Source organism: Manacus candei, unplaced genomic scaffold (assembly GCF_025592945.1).
Source record: "Manacus candei isolate 608988 ecotype Guabito, Panama unplaced genomic scaffold, ASM2559294v1 h1tg000028l, whole genome shotgun sequence".
NCBI classification, from domain to species: Eukaryota; Metazoa; Chordata; class Aves; order Passeriformes; family Pipridae; genus Manacus; species Manacus candei.
In genome coordinates, this window is record NW_026138076.1 from 15,381,506 (window position 1) to 15,407,802 (window position 26,297).

A 26,297-nucleotide genomic window follows, 5' to 3' on the forward strand; every position below is an offset into this window, starting at 1 on the left:
GAAATACTTTTTTATAAACAAGAGTAATTGCAAATATTCAAAGTCTAATCAGAAGGACTAAAAATTTATCTTCTACATACTTTTATTTAGGATTTTAAAAGTCAAAACATATTTTGCAGTTTCTTTTTAATTTAGAATCTGGTATGAGCTGAAAAAAATCAGAAAAGTAACTGTGCCTTTTTTGGCAATTCTACACTTATTTTTCTGCCTTCTCGGTTTCATTGTGTGGGAGGAACTATCAGAAATTTGGCAACTGGGTTGCTTTGAATAAAATGATAAAAAATTCAGTTATCACAAAGATCATTAAGGAGTGTAGCCAACTTTTCAAGCTGTATCCCTTTATTGGTCTCTTGTCTGCAAAATTCAGCTGACATCCTCCATGATGTTCAACTTTGGAATAAATTCTAATGAAGACATGTATTTGGCATCACAGTTGAGTCATGGAGCCAGTAGGTTTTGCTGACTGTATTAAAATACCTATCTAAAACTAGAGTACAAATCAGCATGTGAGGTGTGTAAAATTTTGCATCAGGGGAGGTTCCAAAATGAGGACGCCGTGAGCTAAAGTTAGAAATAAAGGCTGAAGCTGTATGTGTAAAAATATTTATTTTCTGACTCAGATCTTGGTTTGAAACCTTGAAAGTATTCTAACTAATGCCAAAAATTATAATTCCCTTTAGTGCTGTATATCATGGTATATCATATATATATATTTCATGATATCAATTCACAATTTTTCCTCTCATAGAAAACTTTCAGTATGCATGATAGTACTTTCATTTATAAGATTGTTTTAGATTTGCAAGCTCTGCAGGACTTGGTATATGATTTAAAATGCTTTTGTACTTGCAGATCATAGGTTTTATGTATCCTCAAGGGACGCTCTCAGAGTGTAAATTAGTCCTACCAGCAACGTTCAAAGCTGCCACAGAAACTTTCAAAAGTACACTCAGAAAGTTGCATTTCTCCTTCTGCATCTGGTTTTATGTATGTGGAGGAGAATGAGGCAAGATCAGCTAATCATCACTTCTTAAGAGATGGCAAATGAGAAATACTGTTCATCTGTGGATATCTGTGTGTAGTGAACATATACATTTCTGTTATGTTACAAAGTTTGGAAATATACAGTCAAAAGAGAGCTTATATGGTCCAAGTTAATGTATCTTGTGCTCCTATTTGCACTTCATTTCAGAGCTTATCTGTTGAAACTTTAGGAGCAAGCAGAAGTGTGGTATGACTCACTGAATGACATTTTATAAACACTCCTACTCAGAGAAAGGTTAAACCCCTTAAAAGTATATATCAAAATAGAAGCATTCAAGTTACTCAATAATAGGGTTTTTTTACATTATTACAGTCTCAAGAGATGCTGCTGCTTTGTACCATACTGCAGATACAGGAGAAATAAGCAAATCTGTTTTAACAGAGAAATTAGTGTTTCTTAGTATGAGATGATGTCCAAGTTTCTTACAAGAAGTTTTAAACTAATGAAGAATTCTGAGCTGCATCTTCAGAAATAATCACTTGATATTTTTATGTTTATTTTGTTTCTGGGTTCCTAAGTTGCCTGTTGTTCTAAATACTGCTCTCTGAATTTGAGGATGCAAAACATTTGTCCTGTTATTTGAATTCCTCAGATGAGAGAACACTTGTTTTAGTCCTGATGTCCCGGAGGAATAAAAACTACTATAGCAGTGTTTCTTTTCCTAGCCTTAAAACTGTAGAAAAGTAGATCAAGGAAAATAAGCCTGGAATAAAAAAAATTCTGAATCACTTTTTTTAGTACGTTACTGTTTATTAGGTATTGACAATACATAGAGTGATATAGAAGACAGAGAAGACAGGTTTCAATATTGGGGACAGATGTGAAACAAAGAAAATTGAGCACATAATTTTCATTTTAAGCTCTGCATCAGTATTCTGGTTTTAAACAAGGACTGAACTCCACCTCCATATAGTGAGTTTTGAATAAGAGGGCTAGGTATAAAAATGGGCATAGAAATAGAACTTGCAGTGTCAGTTTGGAGATTTGACATCAGCTTTTAACAGTTAAAAAATAGAGGTATTTTTACCCATTTGTGCAAATGTATGGGTGTAATTTGATTGTTGACTACTAAACTCTGCTATGTATTAACAAAATGGGTTTATTCACTTATCTCTGAGTCTCCTTATCTGTGTCTTGACTGTTGAAGCAAGGCCAGTACTTTGGTGTCATTAGTAATTTCATACCACTCCCCACAGATCTTGCATTAAAATGATAGATGACTGGTTTTGAAACCCATATTAGGGTCACCTGTCTACTTCATGTGAATTGGGTAGCAACTGTGTTCTTCAGGCCTAACATTTTACTATTTGAAGGAAGGGAAGTGTTGCTAAGGACCATCAGAAAGCTGCACTTGAGGCCTTCAATTCACTTCAAGACTGATGGCATTAATCTGTTTCTCAAGTGTCGCTTCACAACCCAAGATAGTTACATAGTCTAACTAGTTTTTCATCAATCTCATTAAATCCTTGTCTGGCATTTAATCTGCGTGACTGCTGCTAGCATTTCTTGTGCTATATCAATAACAAACCTAATCTGAAGCTTGCTAAGTGGAACCAGTATTAAACGTTTTCTGAAATGCATTCACCTTGTCCTTCTCATATTTTTTCACTGTGATATATATGAGATTTCATTTGCAGTGAAAAATATGGATTAGTAGTAGCCAGTTATATCTGTTTACAATTTACCAAGACTGCATATTTTTTAAATGGTGTAAATCAGTTTTCAAAAACAATGCTGTTTTAAATGACAATTTAAGCCACTTTTTTCCCAGAGTAATGGTTATACCTACAACAGAATTCTATAACCAGGCAGAGTAGAAGTTTTACTCTACAGAGCTGAGAAGCTTCATGTTGGGAATTAGTACCTAGAATTTCTGCATTCCTTCTACCCATATTGTAAGAATAATAACTTTATATTATTTTTAAGAATTTGGCTTGATGAAATCAGCTATTATTTGCCAAACACAGTGAATTAAATTCTTTAAAAACTCAATTTCACTAGCTCTCTGGATGCACCCTGAATATCTGTTCTTGTGTTGTCCATCCCTTCTTTTCTCAAGCATGCAAGAAATCTTCTCAGTTCAAAGCCAGAAGGTTTACTAGATTTCTCAACTCTTCAAAAATTCCTGTTATTTTAACAATATGAGATGAATTCACGTATTTTGGCTCAGTCATATATAACTTTTCTTCTGGGAATGCTGAGAGGATATCCTGTCTCAGGAACTTCAAAGCTTCTTATTGGCTCTGACTCATAATTGCACCATGATCTCCTGGTTCATGTATTTTGCTGGAGATCTTGAATTATTACATAGATGATGAAATTCATCATGAATATAATTCTGCCTTCCCTTTAGGTACCTGTGAAGTGAAATTACTGTCTCTTATATGTGTATGTAAATGCATACATCTTAAACTCCTGATATATTACGCTGTCTAGCCATCTTAATTTCTCATTAAATTAATTTTAATAGTATTCCATTGTTCTTTTGATGTCTCCATTGGCAAGTTAGATCTCTCTAAAAATTCTATGCCCTTTTATAGTCTATACACTCAATTATTCATATTTTTGATTAAGAATTAATCTGTTCAGATTTCCTCTATGAAAAGATTATGAGGGGGTTTGTTCAATTGTAGATTTGAAATATTGCTGTGAATAAGATTGGGATTTTAAGCTGTTTGACTAAGTTTCTTCACTGTTTTAACTGCTGATTTTAACAGCAACTTTTGGCTATTTTTGTGTACCCTAGAGGTCCACTAATGCCAAAGATTTCTTTTGAATCAAGTGATGGATATCTGTTCACATACTTAAGATTCTTTCCTGAAATGCTTATTCATAGGGATGGTCCCACTGACCTCATCAAGGTTATTTGTGTAAATTCTAGTTGATCTCAGCAAGAATTATGCAACTGGACCCCCAGTGACCTCTCATAAGTAGCATAATCTGGGTCGTGTTCCAAGTCTTCCATAAGGGCTTTAGAAGATATTTTCAGATTTTGGATTAAAATACCAAAATGGCATTTTAATCTGATGGTTTGAAACATTTTTTGAATGATTAAAGACATCTGCCTAGTCTAAGCATAGGAAATAACTATATTACTGGTAACAATGTGATATCTATGACTAAATGTTGCTTTTCAAGTAGTAATTACTACACATGGTATCTTATTGTCCTCTATTTTACATAAATTTAAATTCCCAAACACTCTTTCACAGCAGCTATTCCAGACTTCCTCAGCCCTATCAAAAGTGAAACCATTAGTGCTGAAGTAGGCAGTATTTTGACATAATTCAGGAATTGATTGAAAGCTTGTAGTTAATAGGCAGTATAGAAGGATTTGTGCAGCTGTTTAACAAATATTAGATGCCAACATGCTTTTCATGTATCTTTAATTCAAAATAGAGTTGCAGATGCAAAAAGCCGGTTGCAGGACTAGTTTAAACTCAGTGCCCTGTGGCTCATTTGAAATAACAGAAAACTCATACATTGTGTGGCAGCTCTCAGAAGCACTCATGAGGCTGTTCCCTTACACTTTTAAGGAACTATGCTGAATCCAACAACTAGCGTGTTTTGTTCCAGTATGAAGTCATCCCTGTCCTTCTGCTCCCAGTCTTTGTTGTTTCTCAGATTTCTACCAGTTACCCTAACAATCCTTGTATCCTCTAATGTTGAAAAGACTCCTATGCATACACCTTATAGAGCAGGTTGACAGGGTGCTTCCAGGGTGCTTGGAAATTCTAAAATCATCCAAATATTTTTATTAGAGAGGCAGTGGAGAAGATGTATTCTGTCACAAGAGGCAAAAAATTCCACCACCTATTGCTTTCAGATCATAGGAACATTCATTAGTAGTATTTCTTTTAGCTTGCAGTCTTGCTTATCTTTATATTATGGTTAATTTCAAAATAATACCTGTCTTAGACAAAAAAAAACAAAACAGAGTAACATTTATGGAAATCAGACTTCCAGATACATTTTTCGTTTTGAGAACAAAATGGATATGACATTTTCTAGCCTCATATTTATGTGAAGTATAAAATAGTGTGAACCTTCTCTGTGCACAATGGAGATCATTAATATTTGCAGTCATTATGATTATTCATACTCAGCACACTATGGTTTCTGGCATTGCTTCCACTATTATTTTATGCATTCATTTCTTTTATGTTTTCCTAGTCTAATATAGAGCGTGGTTGATTTATTTCCTAATCCATGTGAATGTGAACTTCCTCGGGTGGCTGAAAAACTTACGCTTTTGTAATTCTCCTACACCCAGCAAGAGCCAAAGGGAAAAGGTTTTTATTCATTTAGTAATCTGTTTCTTTTCTTATTTTTTTTCCTCGAATCTCAGCTTGGAAACCAGAAAGTAACTGCCCCTGTGATGGAGGTAAATGCTTCACAGACACACAGACAAACAGCAACAGAAGCTTCTCCACTGCCTCTTCCTTCTCCTGTGGTACCAGTTAACAGAGCCTCTTTCTCACCAGACAGTAGCACCCATCTAGTACAATATTCTTTGCCAACGCTTGATGATTTTTTGCCTTCACATTTTTATAAAACCCCAGCCCTTTCACAATTTTCATATAAATGCCCATACCTAGCTTCTGAAAGTATTATCCACAGGAATGAAACAGCCTCTGTAAGCACAGATTCTGCCATGAGTGAGTGCTCCTCCCGCACAGTGAGTGAGTCCTCCACAGCCATTCTAGATGAGCTGCAGACTTGTAGCTATGATACTACTGACTGCTCTGAAACACCTTCCCCAACCTTGAGCCAGATGTCTGCTGTGTCAGATGGCACCACCTTAACCAACACTGCTGCCACTTCTCATGTAATTATGCTTCCTTTTTTCCTCATCCATTTTGTTCAAACAGGTTGTCAAAGGGGAACAGAATTCGAACTTGTCTGTTATCCTGTTACACATACAAGTATTTTGTTAGTAGTTTTCCATGTGTGCAGTCTGACAGTGTTTTGCAACAGTTGTTTAAAAAAAATCATTGGCGTATCAGATTTGGTAGTAGGAAATGATATTAAGTTGTCACACACTTGTGTGGTCAGCTAAGGTGTATCAAACACATTGCTTAAAGTAAAAGAAGTTAAGTTCAATAAATATCTGTTCCAAATGCATCAAAAGCAAGCAAGTACAGTTTGAAGAGATTTATTTAAAATACTGTTAGCAATATACTGGCTTGTATATTTGTATATGTTTGTAGCCTTTGGGCTACCACCATTTTTGGTTTATACTGAGATACAGATATCAGTAATGTAATTTGTAAATTCATAGTAAATGTTGGAAACATTTAATGCAGTTTTTTCCCCAGCTGTGACCACCGATTGCATGAAACTGGTTTTATCTCCTCTAACTAACCTTTTACTCTCCTAAGCACAGTTTCTTTTAGGATTGAACTTCATAAATAGTCTTGTATTACCCAGTTGTCCTCTTCTCTTTGTTAAGTCAAGGAAAACAAACAGTATGCAGTTAGACACTTCATGTACATTCCCTTTTCTGTATCTCAGTACACTCTTATATGTGTAGAAAGAAGATATGGAATTTGGGTCAAATCCAGATCACTTCTGATTTCTTTTGAGATTATCCACATGATTAAAATGAGTCAGAACAAAGCCTTCATTTAAATTGAGCAATTTGTTGCTGAATTGCAAAACAGAGAGATGTTCTGAATCCAGAGTTTTATTGGGTCACACCAGTGTTCAAACTTTGTACAAATGCTTCAGCGTACTGTAATTTTCAAGTCTGAAAAGAACAAACAGTGCATATATTTTTAAAGCTTCATATATATTTTACAAAAAGTATTTTGAGCCCAACCTTTCACGTAGTCACCTGGAAAGTCAATGATCTGTTTTCAGTGCTCTGGATGCTGCTAAAAAAGTAATATTAATAGGAGGCATGTAAAAGCTGTAATTCCCAACTCTTGTAATACAGCTCTGAAACCATTTTATTTTTTTTAGAATCAGTACTATGAATCTGCATACAACCCAGTAGTTGTAACCAAAGATACCATTATTAGTACAGACTGGTCAGACACGGTCACTGCATGACCATTTACGAGCTATGGGAAGCATGGAACATTTATATTTTCTTCTAGCCTACTTCTAAAATAGCTACCTCTATTTGTTTTCTTTGAGCACCATTTTTTGCAAGCTAAAGCAAACACTTGGTCCTTCTTTCCTTTTTTGTGTAGTCTCCCTGTAGAAGGCTATGTAATAGTCAGATCTGACCACCACTTTCTCTTGTAGACATGGCAGGGATGAGCATAACAGCTGTTCACCACTGATGGACAAACTGAAAGGATGAGTCTCCCACCAAGTCCCCAAAAAGCCCTACATCGTAAGAGCCCCACAGAAATTAAACTGCTGGCAAGACCCAACTCTGCAGTATAGAAAGTCTTCATCTCCCACCCTCTGTAGAGGAGGGCCAGATGGCTATAAATGCATTCATGAAATGACAAAATGATGGGGAAGCTGGTGGCACACACATATATGTTGCTAGTGGCTCTGCTCCTGTAATGATCTTCATTCTCAAAGGAGATTGTTGTTGATTTTTTTAGATGAAAACCACTGAGAGAATGATAAAAGTAATATAGGATTGGGCTGTCCAGCACTGTACCCACTTTCAAAGACTTTTCTGTCTACACTGGGGATGTTTCTTTACTCTTGAGTTTCTTAATGAGAGCTTAGGCAAAGAAGTTTTAAACCAACTCTTCTAAGAAGAAGAAGCAGTATCAGGAAGAGCTGAATAAGCAAAATTGCAAAATATTCCAAGCAAAAGATTCTATTCCAGTTATGGACATTTTCCCTGTACTTTTCGTGGGTTCTTTTTGTTTCTGTGGTTTGAAATTATGAAATCTAATGGAAACTTGTACACATTAGATCTTTGCCTCTTCCAAAGTTCTGTAGCTGTTTTGATCTTCAAGAATTGATCCTGAGGATTTTAACCTAATTCAGTGTCTTGAAGTCAGTGATGTGCTGTGTAGCATTCTTGCACAGAACTGCTCAGACATCTGTAATGGGACCTCTTTCTCCTTGTTACCTGTCTCAGCAGAGGGAAAGTTAGAAAGCAGATCCAGTCCCAGATGGATGCATTTCTCTGTTCTAATTCAGAAGTCCAGAGAACTGCTCTTTCTAATGCTCAGGCAACCTACAGGAATTTTAAACCTCATACCTAGGAGGAATCTTTACAAGTGCTTGATTATCTAGCAGCAGAAGTAGGTGGCTCTCTACTAGCAGTGAAGGACAGGTTATGTATACTAGAGAAAAAAATTAATGGAGGTGCCTAGGGAAAGGAACATCATGAAACGTTAGGATTATCTTCCCAGAAAATTGGAAAATAGGTGCATTTTGGTGAAGTAGGTTTTTTTCTGTATTGTCTTATTTTCCCACAAAGTAGATTCCTAGGAAAGTAAAAGGTCTAATTCATGAATAGGCATCTTAAAGGATTTCACTTCCTTTCAAAATCTGGGAATAAGCTCTGTCACCTGGAACTAAAGCATCACATTCTCAGACTGAAACGTCGGTAACTTCCAAATGATTCCAACAGAAGGAAAAGCCTTTGAAACTTTGCAAAACTATCTTCTGTAGCTAACCCTATCAACAGTGCAAGATGCATCAGATAAATTGAATAGCCACCTTCACAGAAACTTTCCTCAGAGAGAAAGTCCTTAGGAACTAAGAAGTCATAGCTGAGCTGAGATCCTCTCTAAAGCCTTTAGAAGCAAACCCAAAAATATTATATATGAACATGCCACATTTATGACTGCTGTCCGTCAACTGTTTTTGTGGATCCTGTTTTCGTGATATTGTGTACTATTTAGTGAGCCTTACTATCTAACTGAGCTATTTGGTAAAGTCCTTCACAGGAATATCTCGAATTTTAATTACAGAAATTCATAGGAGTAAATTTCCAATCTATAAAGAACTTGCACTAGTTCTGCTCAGAAAAACAAAAACCATAGTAAATGATTGAGAAGGCATAAGGCTCTGCACATAGTTGTGCCCTGCCTTTCCTAGAAACAAGCTTTCTCAAAAAGACAATATATAAAAAGACAATAGGAAAAGAAAATGGGTGAACCCCTGCAGCAGGGGAGAGATGACTGGCCTCATCTTGAAACCTGGTCTGAAAACATGCCTTTATACCTCTTGAAATGCTATCTTTGAGGTTATGTAGCTTTTCTGACAGCTTCAAGGGGTTTTTTTGAGGGGAGAATTGTGTGAGAAAAGACAACTTAGTTTACATTTCGGTTCTAGACTTCATTAAGAGAAGAAACATGTAAACACGAAAGTTTCAATGGAGACATCACCACAACAGAAACTTTCCAGGTCACTTCTGAAAAATGGCATCCTTGAAACCCCTAAATGTATCTAGGAGTTCACATGATGTCTGCATACGACCCAGAAATTGTTTTGCTTTCTTAGCTATGGGAGGCCAAGATGTTAAAAATTTCAAATCAGTAATCTCCAAAATACAAATGTATACAAAAGGTCATGAACCCTTTTATTTTCATATATTAAAAAAAAATGCCTTTTGATACATTTTATCCTTATGCTTTACTGCTTCAGATAGTCTCTTGTTTACATTTTCAGTTCTTTTGTTATATAAAATTGAGCAGAGTTTGGCTGCTGGCTGCTACATAGTTCTAAATTTATTCAGATTTAAATAAGAGTTCTGCATTAACAGAGATGCTACAGAGAACTTTCCTCCTTCTTCTGCTGAAATATTCACTACCCTCTTATTTCATTCAATGCTTTCTCAATATCTCAGTTTTAATTCTTGCAATACTCCTCATAAAAGTGCTACAGACCAGATGTAGGGATTCTGAGGTACCTCTTGTGACTAAAGCCTAAATGGCTTTTGGTGCTTGCTGCTTTATTGCCAGTTTGCTTAGCTTTCCCATTTTATGTATTTGATTTTGTTCTGTTGTTTTGTGGCTGAATTCCATTGTTTAAAGTAACTTTCTCTCACTCTTTTTAGCTAGTCCTAATGGGCCTTTTCCCTTTGATCTGCACAGAAGTTCCCATTAATATCAATAGTGCTTGAGCATGTGCATTAAGGGAATATGTCTCTTGGTGTGAGGATCTCTGGCAGGCAGCCTTTGTTCACACGAGAGGAACTTTTACTGCCATCTTCATTTTATATTGCTCTCAGACCCCTGCAAACTTTGTTTGTGCCATCTTCGTTGCCCTGACTGTGATCTTTCTGTCACCTTCCTATGACAGCATGTGTCACAGACAGCGCATACAAGGAGAGAAGAGGGGTGGTACAAGGTGTATAAGGAACACATTCTGCTCCCTTTGTGATAAGTTTTGTGTTTCAGTGAATGCAGATGCCATTATGGCTATGTACCTGACAACTGGTAATTGTTGCGTGGACGACAGTCTTGCATCACTCTTTCTTTGGGATGGCAGTCGGAGGGCTTTGTGTGTAGTTTAATGGGTTATTATTTTGTCTCTCTCAGGCTCAGATCACAGTGAATGGGAATTCTGGCACTGCTGCCAGCCCAGTGAGTCACTTTCAAAGGCCTTTTTCCCCTTCTTCAGCTTACCCTCCACCAGCTTCGCTCAATTCCAACATTGTTATCATGCAGCATGGCAGGATGATGGGTAAGCCTCACACAGAATATTTGCTTTATACATTACACAGCATATTCCAATTCATGTGGCAAAGACTGCAAACAATTGTGGAGTGCTTCACGTCCATAATGAAGGTATTGTCTATTCATCTACCTTGGGAAATAAATGCAAAAAATAATAGCATTTATTGTTAGATACAGTAGTGATCCTGAACTGACGTTGCTATTAGGTGTGTGAATGTAACCTCTTGCCAGCTTTAGCTTTACTGAGGAAAGGGAATCTATCAAAATAGCTCAACCTGTACAGTCCCTTCAGATTTTGCCTTAAGAAACCCGAGGACCAGCTTTGTACATTGGTCCTCCCCACAACTTCCATGATCTCCAGTAGAAATACTGCCAATAAAGGTGGGGCTCTGGGCTTTTGAATACCTAAAGCCTTGTCAATCTAAAATTTGTTTGTGTATTTTTTTAGGACATTGTTATTTTAAAAAAAGACTAAACAAAAATAGCCAAACCAAACATTATCAACCTTAGAAAGGCTTAAAGGCTCTTTGCCAGTATAATCGAGTTTTGCCAGAAGAGTCATTTGCTTGCTGCTTTTTCTACCAGTGTTTTGCGTATTCAGATAAGATTATACATGCAAAATAATTTGAATATGATCCTAGAGTTTATTTTTTTGTTGTACTTGCAGGAAAATTAGGTGACAGTTCTCACTCTGAGATTTACAGCCTAGACAAATGCTGCTATCGTCATCATGATAAGTACAAAAACTGTATACATGGGTTTCTCCACATCCCAGAATTCTATATTTTTTGACTGCTCCCAGTCTGACGATATAAGGCTTTATCAGTGTGGTTGGATATACATGAAATGTGTATTTTCCCATAACTTTCACTCTTGCATGATGCTGAAGTTCAGTGTTGCACAGTAACAGCCTGATTTAATTCTCCTTACTCATGTAAAAATCCCCCTGATGGCCTCAGTTTGAGACCTATGAAGAATGAAGGATCAAATCCAAAATGTTTTCTAAATTTAACATCATGCTTTTTGGGAAAAAGTTCTGAATATCTATTTGCCACACGGAGTTGCCCCTTGCCATATATGTGGAGCACTGGATTATTTACAGGATTTCAGACTTGAGTAAGTAGCTGAAACAGCCATGCCAAATCCAGCTCTGCAGTGGGAGTGAGCAGAAATACTCAATTTAAAATTAGAGCTTTCAGTAACCAGACCTCCTTTTGTTGATTCATATTACAATTAATTTATTTTTCTTTAGAATAATCAGTGGATGTTAATGTCATGTGAAAGGCAATTGTAGTTGTTACCACTGGTGTTAGAATGTATATTTTTACTCCGTGCATTCATTTATCCTGCAGTGGAAATGTCTCATTGTACCTGCTCTTGCAGAGTAGAGGCTTTGTCACAGCAGCCCACTAATTTACTGAAACCTGCTGCCTGAGGAGTAGGGCTCTTCTTCCTGTATACAGGAAAGAAGTGCATAATCTGCAGCAGTACAAATTTTCATGTCACATCCCAGCACTGAGGTGTTTTTTGTCAAATAAATTACTCTGAATTTTAGAAGGAAATGGTAATAGTGAGATATTAATTTCATTAATTATAAGGGTAGATTTGAAGGAGAAGGGTAGAAATATTGCAAGTCACTACAAACCAGTAGCAGCCTGCACAGTTCACCTGAATCACTGTAGGTGGATCATCAGATTGCTCTACAGGTACCAAGTTACTCAAGTCCATTTTTATGGGTTATATGTAGAGGCACATAAACATATCAACATAAATTTATTTCTTACAAATATTCACGCATCAAAACTTAATGTTTCTAAGCACATATCGCATAACTTCTTGTGCAGGGCTGTTTGATATGCTTACAGGGCAGCTATTTTCTATAGTTTGCTAAACGTGGGGGAGTGGAAGTTTTGAAATTATGTCACTAGTTTCCAGGGAATGAGTAGGAAAGGTGCAAGAGTTTGATTTGTAAGAGAAAGGCTGTTGCGCCTTTCTCAATAGATTCTGCTGCATTTGTGGGGGGGTTTCTCTTTTTTGTGAACAAGATGTTGTGAAAAAGTACTTCTAATCTAATAAGATCTGAGTTGAGTAGCCTGTCTGGTCATTATATAAATTTATAATTTTATTAATGGAATACTAAGTAGGGCAAAGCCCTAGTTAAGATGATATTTCTTTTAAAAATGTTGTATACATATGTGATAAAGGTTGTCAATCTTTGTACAGCATACTGAAATGGGCAAGTGTGTTTTAACTGCCAAATATGATTATTGTGTCATCACATGATATTCTGTCATGTTATCTTTACAGAGTCCACAGAGACATACTCACAGCATGTTCAGAATGTTGGCAGCAGCACCACCACCAGTACAATACCAATCTGTAGAACCTCAGAAGAAGAAAAAAAAATTACAGTAATTAAAGCTCCACATTATGCAGGGATTGGCCCGGTAGATGAATCTGGAATCCCTACAGCAATTAGAACGGTAGGAAATTCTGGGAAATCTGTGTATGAACTCATACAATGAACTGATTGTTGGTAATGGGTTTTTCACATTCTTCCACTCTTATATAATGTGGAATACAGTGTGCGTAATCAGCGAGCTCATGAATATAATATTGTGTGTTGACAGAAAAGGAGAATGCTGATGGGAGCATAATTAGACAACCTCATGTTTCTAGTTTTAATTAGAAGTAGCCAAAATTTTGTGTCTTTCTTCTGTTTTAGTTCTTGCCTTTTGGAGATACATAATGTTGCATTTGTTTTGTTATTTCTAAAATAATGTTTATACATACTGTATATATGTATGTGTGTGTGTATGCAAGTACTCATATATTCATATGTGTGTGTATGTAAAAATATTATGCTTCTGCATTTCTTGAGCAGTGGTTCTTGTGTCATCAGGATAGCACAGAAATGAATAGTTTTGTTCTGAAAGTAATCTGAGTAGCATTTTCGTGGGAGTGCAATCAATAATCATTGTGCCCTTGAGTGGCACATAAACAAATAGCGTGGAAGCCCTTTCATTGTAACTAGCCCAATTTGATCATCTGCCGCTAGTCACTGCTTGAGTGGTCCCAGGATGTCAAACTGAAGAGTTTTGTTTTCACTATGCTGAAGCATTCTTTCCACTCTGCTGTCAGGGCAGCCTCTTCTGGCTGCTCCAGAGAGCACAGTGGCAGCTGCACTAGGTCTGTGAAGGAAGTGCTTACTGGCCTTCCCAGCCAGAGAAGAACTGCTGTACGGAGAAAGAGTAAGAAGAGTGGGAGCCAGGATGAAAGCAGCAGAGCCCTTGCAGGTGAAGTCTTTGTGAGGTGCAAGGATGTAGCAGCTGTTGGATATGTCCTCTCTGCCAATACTGACATATGGGGCTGTGTTGTATATTGCCAAGAACTGCTTCACTGGATTGAAAAATTAGGGGGAAAATCGGGAATTGATGGAGAAAAGCAATAGGAAAAAATCAGAATAAGTGGTAAGATCGGGACAATTTTTTTAATGTTGGGGAAATTCTGGCATTTCTTGCTTTATTTTGGCATAAAAAGGTAATAAGATCAGAATCTTTTAAAAATGAAGAAATTTCTTTCCAAAATGCTCTAGCTTCCTGCCCCCTTTTTAAGTAAATAGTCCCTATGATTTATAATGGATATAGTAATTGGTTTTGTACTTTTTAAATAGTAGATTTTTCTAATAGAGTGCATATAGATTATATGAGATTATAACAGAAGTCCCCCTTAAGTGTGCCTAACCGAGTTAGCAATCTTCCAACCTATATTTAACTTTCAGGTTGTATGATCTGAGTCTCTCAGATTTTCTCCTGAAAATATAATGCAATTTGAAGTACGACATTTTTCCACTGGATTTGCTGGGTTTTGTTATGTTTCAATTTCAAAATATCTTATAGCCTGTAATCTCAGTGTTAATAGAAATAATTCTCACAGTGAGATATAAGTTAAAAGATTATGCTTGTGTGTGTGTGTGTGTGTATGTCTGATATGCCATTTTGTGTCCTTATTCTACTTCCTTAAGACTTAGCTGGTAGTAAAATTGTTTTCAAGATATTGATTTGAGATTACTTTTTAAATGTGGACAAGTGTATTTGAGCCCTGTGTACCCCAATCATGCAAGAACAAAGTTGGTATAGCTGTCAGCAAAAGACTCAAATATGCTGTGCCTTGCAAAATGCTAAAACCGCGTTTTCCATGAATAGGAGAAGGTAGGATAAATCACCCTCTCTTTCTCAAGGTCAGTGAGTAATCCAAATAGGAGTTCTTCTCCCAAAAAGTTTAGCCTCACTCCATCTGAAGAGAGAAATAAGTTTTCAAATTAGTTGAATTTATCATTTCACACGGTTTAAAAGTTTCTTTTTCTTCGATCCTTGCAAAAATGGCAACAGTGTATCAAAAAAAGCAGTAAATGCAGATTCATGGTGATAGGTAACACACACACAGTGTGTTCCTAAATGCTATGCTGCTCAAAGTTAAGCATGTAAATAAGAACTGAAGAGAATCTGTATTCCAGACTTTGATGGCTTTTCAGAAGCAGAGCAGTTTTTCAAGCTGTGGTTATCTCCTACAAGTCTGTTTCTACTCTCAGAACAGAGTTTGTGACAGCTGTTTAGCCAAGGAAAACAGAGTGATCTCCTCTCCACACCTCTCCGAACCTCCAAAGCTGCTGAGAGAGAAATGAGAGCTTTCCATTCTCTCAGAATGCTCATCCCATGTTAGCATGTTCCTTCTATACCACTTCAGCTCCTGCCAGGTCTGGGAAGTACAGATCTGAAAATTCAGATCGTTGTTAAGTTCTGCTGCTGTGCCAAGCCCTGCCCCAGAGAAGGTAAAATTAAAAATGAAATCTTCAGAAAAGAGAGGGTAAGATGCTCTTCACTCAGAAAAGCATTCAGTCAAATGACACCATGTTATGATCCAATTAGTGAGAGATGCCTCTGCATGAATTAAGGTGCAAACAAGACCATATGCTGAAATCAATATTACGGATTATATGTAACAGTAAATGTGAGGTAGAGAGATAGAAAGAAATAGAAAAGAGTGGGAGGGGGGAGGGAATAAGAGAGAGAAAGAGAGAGAGAGAGATCAAGCACAGCACAGTCACCACCCATGGATCCAGCGGCATCCTGTTGGTCCTTCTTTACCCTGGACTTCTTGGTGGTGGAGGTCCCAGAGTTGTTCCTCTGGGGGAACACCTTCCACCTTTATACACTCCAAGTTCTGGGTATCCACAGGATGGTCGCACATGCTGTTCCCATGACTTGAGGTGATATGTGTATGAGCTGTTGCTTCCTTTCCCACAGTTTGCCACAGTGGGAATTATTCTCCTGATGAGTTAACCAGGATGTGCTAACCAGACCTCACCTCTGCCAGGCCTGGGATTAGCACCTCCTTTCTGTGTTTATCTCAAGTTCCTACTGTGGTGGCTTATCTTATGGCAAGTTCCTTCTGTGGGCTTGACAGTGTTTGAGACAGGCAACTGTGCTCTTTAAGACCTTACACACCACCAGAGTTTGCTACCAACAGGGTCCTAGGTTAAGGGAAAAACAGATTCAAGGAAAGCAGTAAGAGTATGCTGTTTTAGTTTATCCAAAATGATTGCTTTGTGGGTCCCTTCCAGCTCACCATATTCTGTCATTCTGTGATTCTGTGAACTGTCAAAATTAATCTGTAGACTGAAAAGGCCTCGATTTACTAAGAATGAAAAAAAAAAAAAGAATAAAGTCCTACCACGTTTCTTTTTGATACTTAGTGATGTAGTATTTCAGTTTGGGAAAAAACCAAACCAAACCAAACCAGAAAAAAACACCAAAGTTCCACTGAAAGTCATAAATGCCTCCTTTAATTGCATATTTCCTGATGGATAATTACAACACTATGGTAATTACAGACTCTCCTAAGAACCAACTGCAGTTACTCCTTATCTCCTCTTCATGCTATTTGGGTGATTGTTTTTTCATATATGATGGTACCATGTTCCAATATTTAATTGCATCAGCTATAATGTATGCAAAGCATGATGGCATCTGAATGGCTTGGTGCATTGTGAATATTGTTAATTTCTCCAACGATGTTGGTGTGTGGGATTAGTGAATATAAATTGAGAAAATATACTTCAAAATTAATGTATTTCTTAAGTAATCATATCTGCCTTATAATTTAAAGACAAATTATTGGCTGAGGCTTGAAACCCCAAGGAGATGGATGGGAGGGAGATGATGATTGAAAGAAATATTCAAATGTCCAGAAAGGTGTTGGGACACCTTCTTCTCTGGTCATGTGGGAGCTTCTCCATACCTGATCGCTATGTGGGAGCCTCTTGTATATTTATGGAGGACATGACAAGGATCCAGCAAAGAGATATCGATGCACCTTTGTGACTTGACAAACAGTAGGGGCATAGTAGTAGTATTTATGCACTATTTGCTATCTATTCACCTGCCACTGATTGAAAGACTCTTCTTGGCCCAATACAATCAGAAATGCAGTTGCAATGTCGTGGGACTGTTTGTTGCAGGTTTCTGTTGCTGTGGGAAATGAGGAGTAGCATGGAGGTTATGCCTATCAGTGTGAATTCCTTCAGACCTCCTGGACTTCCTTGTAAACTTTTGAGTATATATGATCCTGGAGCACCAAACAGCATACTTGTTTCAAATCCAGCTAAATTACTCTTACCAGAGTTCCACTAGTATAGATGTTTAATACCTTTAGGGAAACAATGTTAAAATGGTCCAAATCCACTTCTGAATATCTTACTCTTGGCAGAACTCAGCAATATTGGTGAGGAAGGGACCTATCTTGAGACATCTCTATCTTGCAAGCAGGTCTAGATAAAAAGCATAAACCCCTGCTTAAATTTTTTCTTACCCAGCAGATTTCCCAGTTCTTCAACTGTCACCTCTTGTTTTAAACACTTTTAAAATGTTATTTAATAGCAATTTTATGAGAACTTATATTGAGTCCTCAAAATATGGGAGCATTTTTGCTAGTCCCTTAATAGTAAGAGCTCACCATTGTTAACAAAACAGATGCATTATGTATAGTAGCTGTAACAAGTATTTAGGGTAAAAGTGTGATTTAGTAAAGATGACATGGAGCCAGGTGATCACTCTCAGATCTGTCCAGTATTCTGTAGGAAAGAATTTGTAGATTTTCACTTTTCAAGGCAAAGAGGAGTGAGCAAAGTGATTGCAGATTTAGTGTTAGCTACTGCAAGATAATGCACTTCGAGAGAGGTCTTTCGAATTATCCCTGTGCACCATGAGGTTTGAAAATAATTCTTTATTTTTTGTTTGGTTGGTTTTGGGGGGAGTTGAGGGGTTTTTGTTGCCCAGAGCAGCTGTGGATGCCCCATCCCTGAAGGTGTTCAAGGCCAGGCTGGATGGAGCTCTGCCCAACCTGGTCTAGTGAAAGGCATCCCTGCCCATGGCAGGGGGATTGGAACTAGATGACCTTTAAGGTCCTGTCCAACCCAAAGCATTCTCTGATTCTCTGCATTAAAGTACTTGCTTTTCTGACTACTGAGAGACAAGTAAAATTTAAGGAGAAAAATACTGAAAACATATTTGCCTTTGAGTTAATTCTTTTCTGAAATATTATCATCCTACCTCAAAGAAAATGACTGCAAAAGAGAAAATGCAGAAGGGTGAGAGATGAAAAGAAGCACGAACAGATGTTGATATGAGCAGAATTTGGGAACTTCAGAATTACTTAGTTTGCAAAAGTAAGGATAAGTATCATTTAATGAGTGATTATTGAAACAGAAAAATAAATTAAAAATAAGTTGTCTGGAAAGGGCATTTAAAACTGAGAAAAGGACTACTCTTTGTTTACAATCCAAACATTAACTCTTAAATGTAGTGTGATCTTAATTCTTTTTTCAGTAGCATTCCAGAGTCTTTCTGCATTATTTAACAATTAGATTTTGGAGATGATTTAAGCTGAAAATTGCCAGGAGTTCAAAAGAAGCCCTTCTTACATGCTTGTAATCATAATTGCTGAGGTGTTTTTATTTTCCTGTAAAGAATCTAGCATTCATCCTTGTCACATATAGGGCACTAAGACTGTTGATGTTGACATTAATTCCTATGTTCCTAACCATTGTACCCTCCCAAGGTCAGAGTCCAAGACTGACTCGGTCTTCAGTGTCTTCCAGAATTTGTTACAGGAATTCCTAGATGAAAAGCATAAATACACCATTTGAAATACATGATATGAAAATGATTATAATAAATAGAGAACAAAATACAATAGACTTTCTGTCCAGAATAGCATTAAATGTCTGCTCATATCTGTACACACAGGTATTTTGATTTTGTTGTTAATTGTTAAAACTGTATTTTCTTTAGACAGTTGACAGGCCAAAGGATTGGTACAAGACAATGTTCAAGCAAATCCATATGGTTCATAAACCTGGTGAGTATGTTTTTGTTTTGTCTAGATGGTTTTTCATTCATATTAAAATATGCATTCTTCTGCATTTTGATTGTCTGCTATGTGAAAATACAAGAGTTCACCAAGTGTCAGATAATGAATCAAATCTAATTCATAAATTCAGTGATAGTTTTTACTGTGGAGAGAGCTGTTTTCCTCTGGTGTAGGCTGACAATTTCTAATGGGTTTATTTTATTCCTAGAACTAAATAAAATTAAAGTTATTAGGATAGGTATGCAACTAGCATGATTACCATCTCACTGGGGAGCTCAGTGAAGTGATCCTCATGTCCAGTTTTAGGGATGAGAAGTTGGCCACTGTAAATCTCCTTTTGGAGAGCTCCAGTGCTAGAACAGCACAGGCTGGTTTGGGGATAAATTTTGGGCTTGAATTTAATTGTTTTCCTAGAATATCTTACTTGGTTTTGCTGAAATGGAACTTTGGTGACATTGGTATCTTTAAAGTTAATGTCCTTTATCATGGTTGTCACCAAGGATGCCAAGAAACTGTATAAATGCCAACAGTGCTTATTACACCTCCAGAAGGAAGGAGACTTCGTTTGTCTGAGGTAGAATTAACATTCAGTATGGTTACACAGACTGTTAGTGGGAGAATAAGAAATGTAGGCAGGAAAATGTTGGCTTACAAGACCTATTTTGAACACTAGTCACATTGTAGATATTTGGGCTTGATTTTTGTGATAGGAACGACAATTAACAGTCTCTAGCAGAGGAGAGCTGACAAAAGGAAGAAATTGAGCTTGGGGAAGGGAAAAGAACAAATAAAAATCTATAATTTGCAATTTGGTTTTAACTTAGTAAGTATGCAATGTTGGTAACATGACCAGAAGATGCCATTCTAGCAATAAGATGGTAAAAATAGCCTATGGTAAGTAAAATGGGGAGAGAGAGAGTCTTCCGAAAACGCTTATGAGATGAGGAAAAGAAATACAGTGCTTCAGTGCTTCTGATCTTCTGTCTGTTTTTGCAAAAACAAAGCTGCATTTCTGGGATAAACTGGCGTGTATGGCACTACTGTAATGTATGTATTTCTTTTTGTAGATGACGACGCGGACTTTTATAATACTGCATATGCATACGGTACTGGTAGGAATTATTCCCTGTTCAAAATTAGTCTTTTGTTAATGTCAGCAAGTAATGGGGTAGATAACTCTTCATGCTTGCTTTTATAATGCTTGATCTCAGTTGTTCATGCCTTTTTCCCGCAAATGAAACAAGTTTAATTTTAGTTTAATTCTAGTTTAATTCTTACCACAGAAATGAATTGCAGCTGTGGGCCTCTCACTGCAGATGGAAAACACTGTAATACTGTAGTTTCTTGATTACATTGCATTTATTTTTCACTAGTGATTGTGAGTAACACGGCCTTTCCTTATGAAAATGGAAAGGGAACTACTGTGTGAAAATGCAAACGCTAATTACTGACATGAAAGGATAAAAAGGACATAATGGAAACACCTTAAAAATATGCAGTAAGAGTGCCTAATAAAATTGATTCTGTTTTATGATCTTGACCATTTTTGCTATAGGCACTGGCATGGATGTTATTTAACTTCAAGAAAAGACATTCATCTAAGATATAAAATCATTGTGTCTTTCAGAGGATTATAACCATATGGTAAAATTGTTTACAAAAATAAACAAAAATGAAAGCATGAATAGACTATGTGCAAAAAATCCATAGTGCCTTCTGCAAAAATGCCATTCAGAATTTTTCCAGTCCAATTTTTGACATGCTCTCTGTAGTGCCTTTTTCCGTGCTGTTGAGAGCACTTGTTATGAGTCAGTGGTTTGACATCTCTTTGTATTCTTGTGTTCCTCTTCAAGATATGCTATTGCCTCATTGTCCCAGACTAACTAATTATTAAAACAATGAAAAAAAGGTGTGTTTCCTGCCTCTTCTCTTCCTGACAGGATGAGCCTGGGGATTAATTACAGGCTGTCATTAACAGTTGTGGATGGATGGATGGATATATACACCCATTAACTTCTCTTCCAGTCAAATTAATAATGAATTTATTTTAACTATACTGCACTTTGTCTGTGTGTTTGTAGTTTTATAGAGAAATACGTACAGAGTTTTCTAATGGGCTACATAGTACACAACAATGTACTTTTGAAGGTGCATTTACACATTTTGTAACCTTGCAGCTTTATTGAGTTACTGTGGGTTCTTGTAACACATTCTATGTTGCGTTTTTTTGGAACACATTCTCATGCTATGACTGTTCTGGGTTTGTTTTATATTAGGTAGCTACAGTCCATCCTTCTCTGCTCAGGCACATCCAGCTGCAAAGACACAGACGTACAGACCCTTGTCTAAAAGCGCTTCTGACAGTAGCTCCGATGCCTTTAAGGTCTCGTCCCCTTTACCACCCCCACATGTGCCACCTCCAGTACCCCCACATCGTCTGAGGCAAAGGTCTACACCAGAAAAGTAAGTTAGCCTATTTTCAAAATGTGTTCTTGGTATGTATGGTATTCCAGTTACAGAATGTAACAAGGATAAAATAGCAGCTATAGAATAATATGACTTCAAGGGCTTTATTCAGGGGACAGTCAGGTGATGAGGAGTAATCTTCACCCGTAGTCTGGGCATCATGCATGGTGCTGTCATTTCTTCAGTGTGCCGAAGAAGTGCTTATTCTTACGAGTGGTATGACCATGAGCATTTAACACTTCTATTATTATTAATGGGATTGTCTTGTTTGTTGTGATTTAGTCTGTGCTCTAGCAGCTGTCTTCAATAGTTAGTTTCTGAGTAGGAAACGCCATTTAGTGTATCCAGCAGCGAAAACAAAGGATCGAAAAGATGATGTAAATTGAAAGTCAAGGAAGAGCAAAACTGTAAGAGTGTAGCAGTCAACACACGTTTCCCCACAGCTCAGAAGTACTTTATATCTGCATTTTTTTCAACCTCCATTTTGGTAGCCCAAGATAGTGTAGACAGATTAAAAGTGTATTTCAGGTCTCTCATGGCTTTCCAGCTCCAAATGTGTTGCACAAAGCCAGATCCCTGTGGTTAGAGTCCAATCTGGAAAAAGTTAATAATTAATAATTCAGGAAATAAGTGCTTATCCTTTTGCTAAAACCATGCAAGTGACCTGCACACAAACTCTGTAGATTTCAGCATATCTCTGGATACTAGCTCAAGCAAAAACCTTTTTCTTTAGTGTTTACATTCATTAATACTGAATGTTAATGCAACATTGTTATTACACATTTATGTGTGTGTGTGCATGTGTGTGTGTATATATATATATATATATATTAAAAGGGTCAATTTTTTTCCTTTAATTTGTGCCTACAAGCCCACCTGTCTTGGTTAGACTCAAGCAACAGAACAGAATTTACCCTTTTTTTCAGCTCAAACATTATAAACATATTTATATGTAGAAATTTAATTATATTAAGCATCTTCAAATAGTAAGTAGTTTGAATAAAATATTATGAGGAAAGACCATACTAGGTGTTTAAAATTAAGACCATAACTATGGCTTTTTGAAAACTTTGTAGGTAGTGGCAATTCAAAATGTAATTCAGCAGATATATTGCAGAGGAAGATGAGATTGCTTGATGGTTACTGATTTTGGCTACCCTGTTGCCAAGGGCAGATTGTCAAGAGGAAATGCTAAAGGTTAGAGTTGAGCTGCCTCCCAAAGGCCGTGACGTTTGAATTTTCTTAGCAGTTCATAGGAGAAGTGTAGATTTTTTAGCAAGGCACCAAAATGTGAATCTACTTAACTTTGAACTCTGAAGTTATATGAGTCATCGTCCTGTGCTGGCCAAATGCCTTACTCACAGAAACTGAGGCCTGTTGCAGTTCCTTTTGTCAAGATTGAAAATAACTGCTCAGCACTGAATTTTGCTCTTTAGCCTTCCTTTGGTCTTTCCCTGCATGATAAGAAAGGCAGTGGAAATCTCTGTTCTCCAGGCAAGAGGATTCCAAACACGTTAGTTATGCTTTGCCCACTGTCAAAAGCTGTAGCTCATCACTCTTTTCCTGCCATTGGTAGATTCAGTTTTTAATTGCCTATAAAGCCTGAGTATTTGAAATCTCACATAAGAGGCTTAGGTCCATATGTATCACATATGTATAGCTGAGAGCAAAGATATGGTTTGCATTAACATTTGGGCTCAAAAATACAATCTATTCGGGATTACAGGCTGAACACTGTAAATTAGGTGAACTGAGTTTCAATCAATTTCAGTAGCATCCTTTTTTCTTCAGTGACTTGCAGTACAATGCAACTTGATCAGAACATTTCCATTTTCCTGTTCATTCTCAAAAAATACCTTTTCTGCTCTGATAGTAATTTTTTTCCTCAGTGAATATAAACAATAGAGCCATGTAGATCTACTTCCCTTGAAATATAGGGTGCTTTATAAATAGAGGTGTCCATGTCCCAGAAATTGCACTTGCATATATGCTATAAACAAAAGCTACCCCATAGATTTTTTTAAGGCAGGTCACATTATGTCAGGTCACATCAGAAAGGCCAGTAGAACTGATAAAATTTAATCAGTGTGTGCTCTGTCTTACAGTAAATAAGACAATAGCTGGTAATTTTTCCCCTTCCTTTTGCTCCATCCTTTGAGTTACTAGTGGGTCATTTTACTCAGAGCTAAATAAAAGTACGTGTAAGCTACAGTTTTCCAAATACAGTGTAGGTAGGTATGACAAAAACTACCATGAAAACGTAGCTCTCACTGTAATTAGCTAACTACTCCCCAAAAATGTATAGGTATCTAGTAATATAAGATAGTAAATGATTGAAAAAAATACCGGAGCATGGGTTACTTTTTATTCTTTGCCTAGCACTATTAAATTGAAAGCAAATTTGTAATTATAGAGAAAATGGATACATTTCTCCAAACTCAACTGCCAAATTCTTCCTCATGTTTATCTATTCAAGTTTCTCGGGAAACAGTACACTGCTTGCAAGGATATTCAGGAGCAGTTCTACTACAGATCAGGATAATGAGCATCTAATAGATTTTCACACTGTCTTTTGGTCTCAGAAAATGTTATATTTTTTTCAATATGGAATTATTATCATATTATGTGATGCCAAAAATATCTACCACTTGCCTATATTAGTATAGTGCACAAAACAACTATAGCTATTTGCAGTGGTATGCAATGCTGTGATATTTTGTTACAGTATGTCAGGGAAGTTTTTAAATTGATCTACTAGTTATAACAAAAATGTGAGTGATCACAAAGGCCAGACATCTCTAGTATTTTTCCTCTTGTACTGAGTATACCTGCTGTAAACTGGTTAAGATGATTGGGATACTAGACTAGACATTTCACAAGTGAAATCTGGAAAGAGTAACCATTCTGAAGCTCATTGGGCTTTGCAGGTGTCTGTTGCACAAACTTGTAAAGTAGATGGTGATGACAGTAAATTAGCTCAATTGCTTCTGTTTGTTGTTTAGAAATGACTGGGATCCTCCTGACAGAAAGGTAGATACTCGCAAGTTCCGTTCTGAACCAAGAAGTATTTTTGAATATGAACCAGGAAAGTCATCAATCCTTGAACATGAAAGACCGGTAAGACATATAAGTGAAATGGGTAATACAGTAAGAGATTTGGAGATAGGTTATCTTTTTATTATTTACTACTAATAATAACTACTTAAGGAATATTGAAGGTCCTTTTTCAAATACAGTTTTGCAGCAATTTATCTTTACCGTTATCTGATGGTTGTGTTGAAAATGTGGGTTTGGCTTAGTTGCTAAACTTATATCTTCTGGTGTTTCCAAGAAAACAAACCACCACTGTGCAAACCTCATGGATAATGAGCAGAAGTGTGAATTAATGGAAACTGCTTTTTCGAATTGGTATACATCTCCTGCACTTATTTTCAGTAGTATTATCCGCACATACTACTGATTAATTAATGCATAAAAATAAAGTATTTGCATTTTTAGGGTATGCCTAATTGTACATCTAAGGAGATTTTGGTCAAATACTGGTCAAAGTTGCTGAGAGAAGACTCACCTGAACACAGCCCTGAGCAACCTGATCTGATCAGACCTACTTTTGACAGCAGGTTGGGCTAGATGACCTCTGGAGGTCCTTTCCAACCTCAATTACTCTGTGATTACTGAGTGTACATTAACATATAATTAGAAGCCTTTATTCCTGCTTTCTGAATAATGATTGCAATTACAGAATTTTTCACAGGCATGTCTGATAAAGCTATGCTTAATGCTTGCAAAATAACAACGGAGGTTTTCATTTCCTGAAAGATACATTCACCCAGCACTTCCAATTTACCTTTATTCTGTCTTAAGACTTTCTTATTTTAGGAAAACTGTTATGGATCAATGGCAATATTTTCTTTTCTTTGTCTTTTACTCTGAGGTTGAAGTGGTTGAGAGAGTCCAGTTTTAAAGAAGAGGTTTATGTAATCGGTACTGGATTATTATTTGCTTAGGTATTACATGCTTGTTCACTGAATTTATTTTACCAGTTTAAATTAAATTAGGGAAATAATTGAATTTCAGAATATGTAGTATGTCAACAGTGAGAAACACCTTTTCCTCTGTTTTTGTGGTCTTTGCAGTAGTCTGATTTTTGTTAGCTATAAAAACACCAAGCTCTTTTTCTGTGAAATTAAATTCTCGAAGAACTGACACATTTTTCAAAGAGGAAATTGGCAGTTCTATAGGAACTGCTAATGAATCAATATAATTAAATGTGGTTTAATATCTGTTGTGCAGATGAACTTAACAAATAATTTTATTTAAAAGGCATTTTATCAGGCAGTTTTATCAATATGGAATTTCCACTGTTGATAAAGATGCCCTTTAGCTTTATGTATTTAGATACTCTCTTTGAACCATGTTACAAAACAAAATACTTGGTTTCACTAAAGCACTTGCTTCCCTTGTGTTCGTTGAATGGGATATAGAAAGCAAAACTAACAACTTACAGGATGATCAGCAGAGCAGGTCAGAAGTTTTTTCTCTGTGTGTGTAGGAAAAGCTAACATCTCAAAACAGTGCATTGCTTCCAAATTCAGATGAAAACTCCAAATTCTCAACTGTGTCAGGATTGCTTAAGTCTTCCATCTTGATAATCTCAAAAGATTTGATTTCTAATGTCTAAAAATTTGTTCTGATGATACTGAAAGTATTAATAAAAACATGGAATGTCAAATAAATACAGTTCATTAGTA

The 26,297-nt window shown here is 36.7% G+C and overlaps 1 protein-coding gene across 14 annotated transcripts in view; it reads left to right on the forward strand.

Annotated features, from left to right (window-relative positions):
• SORBS2 (sorbin and SH3 domain containing 2) overlaps positions 1-26,297 on the forward strand; it is a 161,581-nt gene that overhangs the window by 92,362 nt on the left and 42,922 nt on the right. For 10 of the 14 annotated variants that reach the window (XM_051790649.1, XM_051790640.1, XM_051790641.1 and 7 more), the window contains 6 exons: positions 10,513-10,657; positions 12,958-13,133; positions 19,002-19,068; positions 20,148-20,192; positions 21,357-21,543; positions 24,549-24,663. In XM_051790649.1, the coding sequence (XP_051646609.1) occupies positions 10,513-10,657; positions 12,958-13,133; positions 19,002-19,068; positions 20,148-20,192; positions 21,357-21,543; positions 24,549-24,663 (735 nt within the window). Of the gene's footprint in view, positions 1-5,393; positions 5,874-10,512; positions 10,658-12,957; positions 13,134-19,001; positions 19,069-20,147; positions 20,193-21,356; positions 21,544-24,548; positions 24,664-26,297 lie in introns of all 14 variants that reach the window. The other 4 variants (XM_051790639.1, XM_051790645.1, XM_051790646.1 and 1 more) reach the window with 1 other exon arrangement.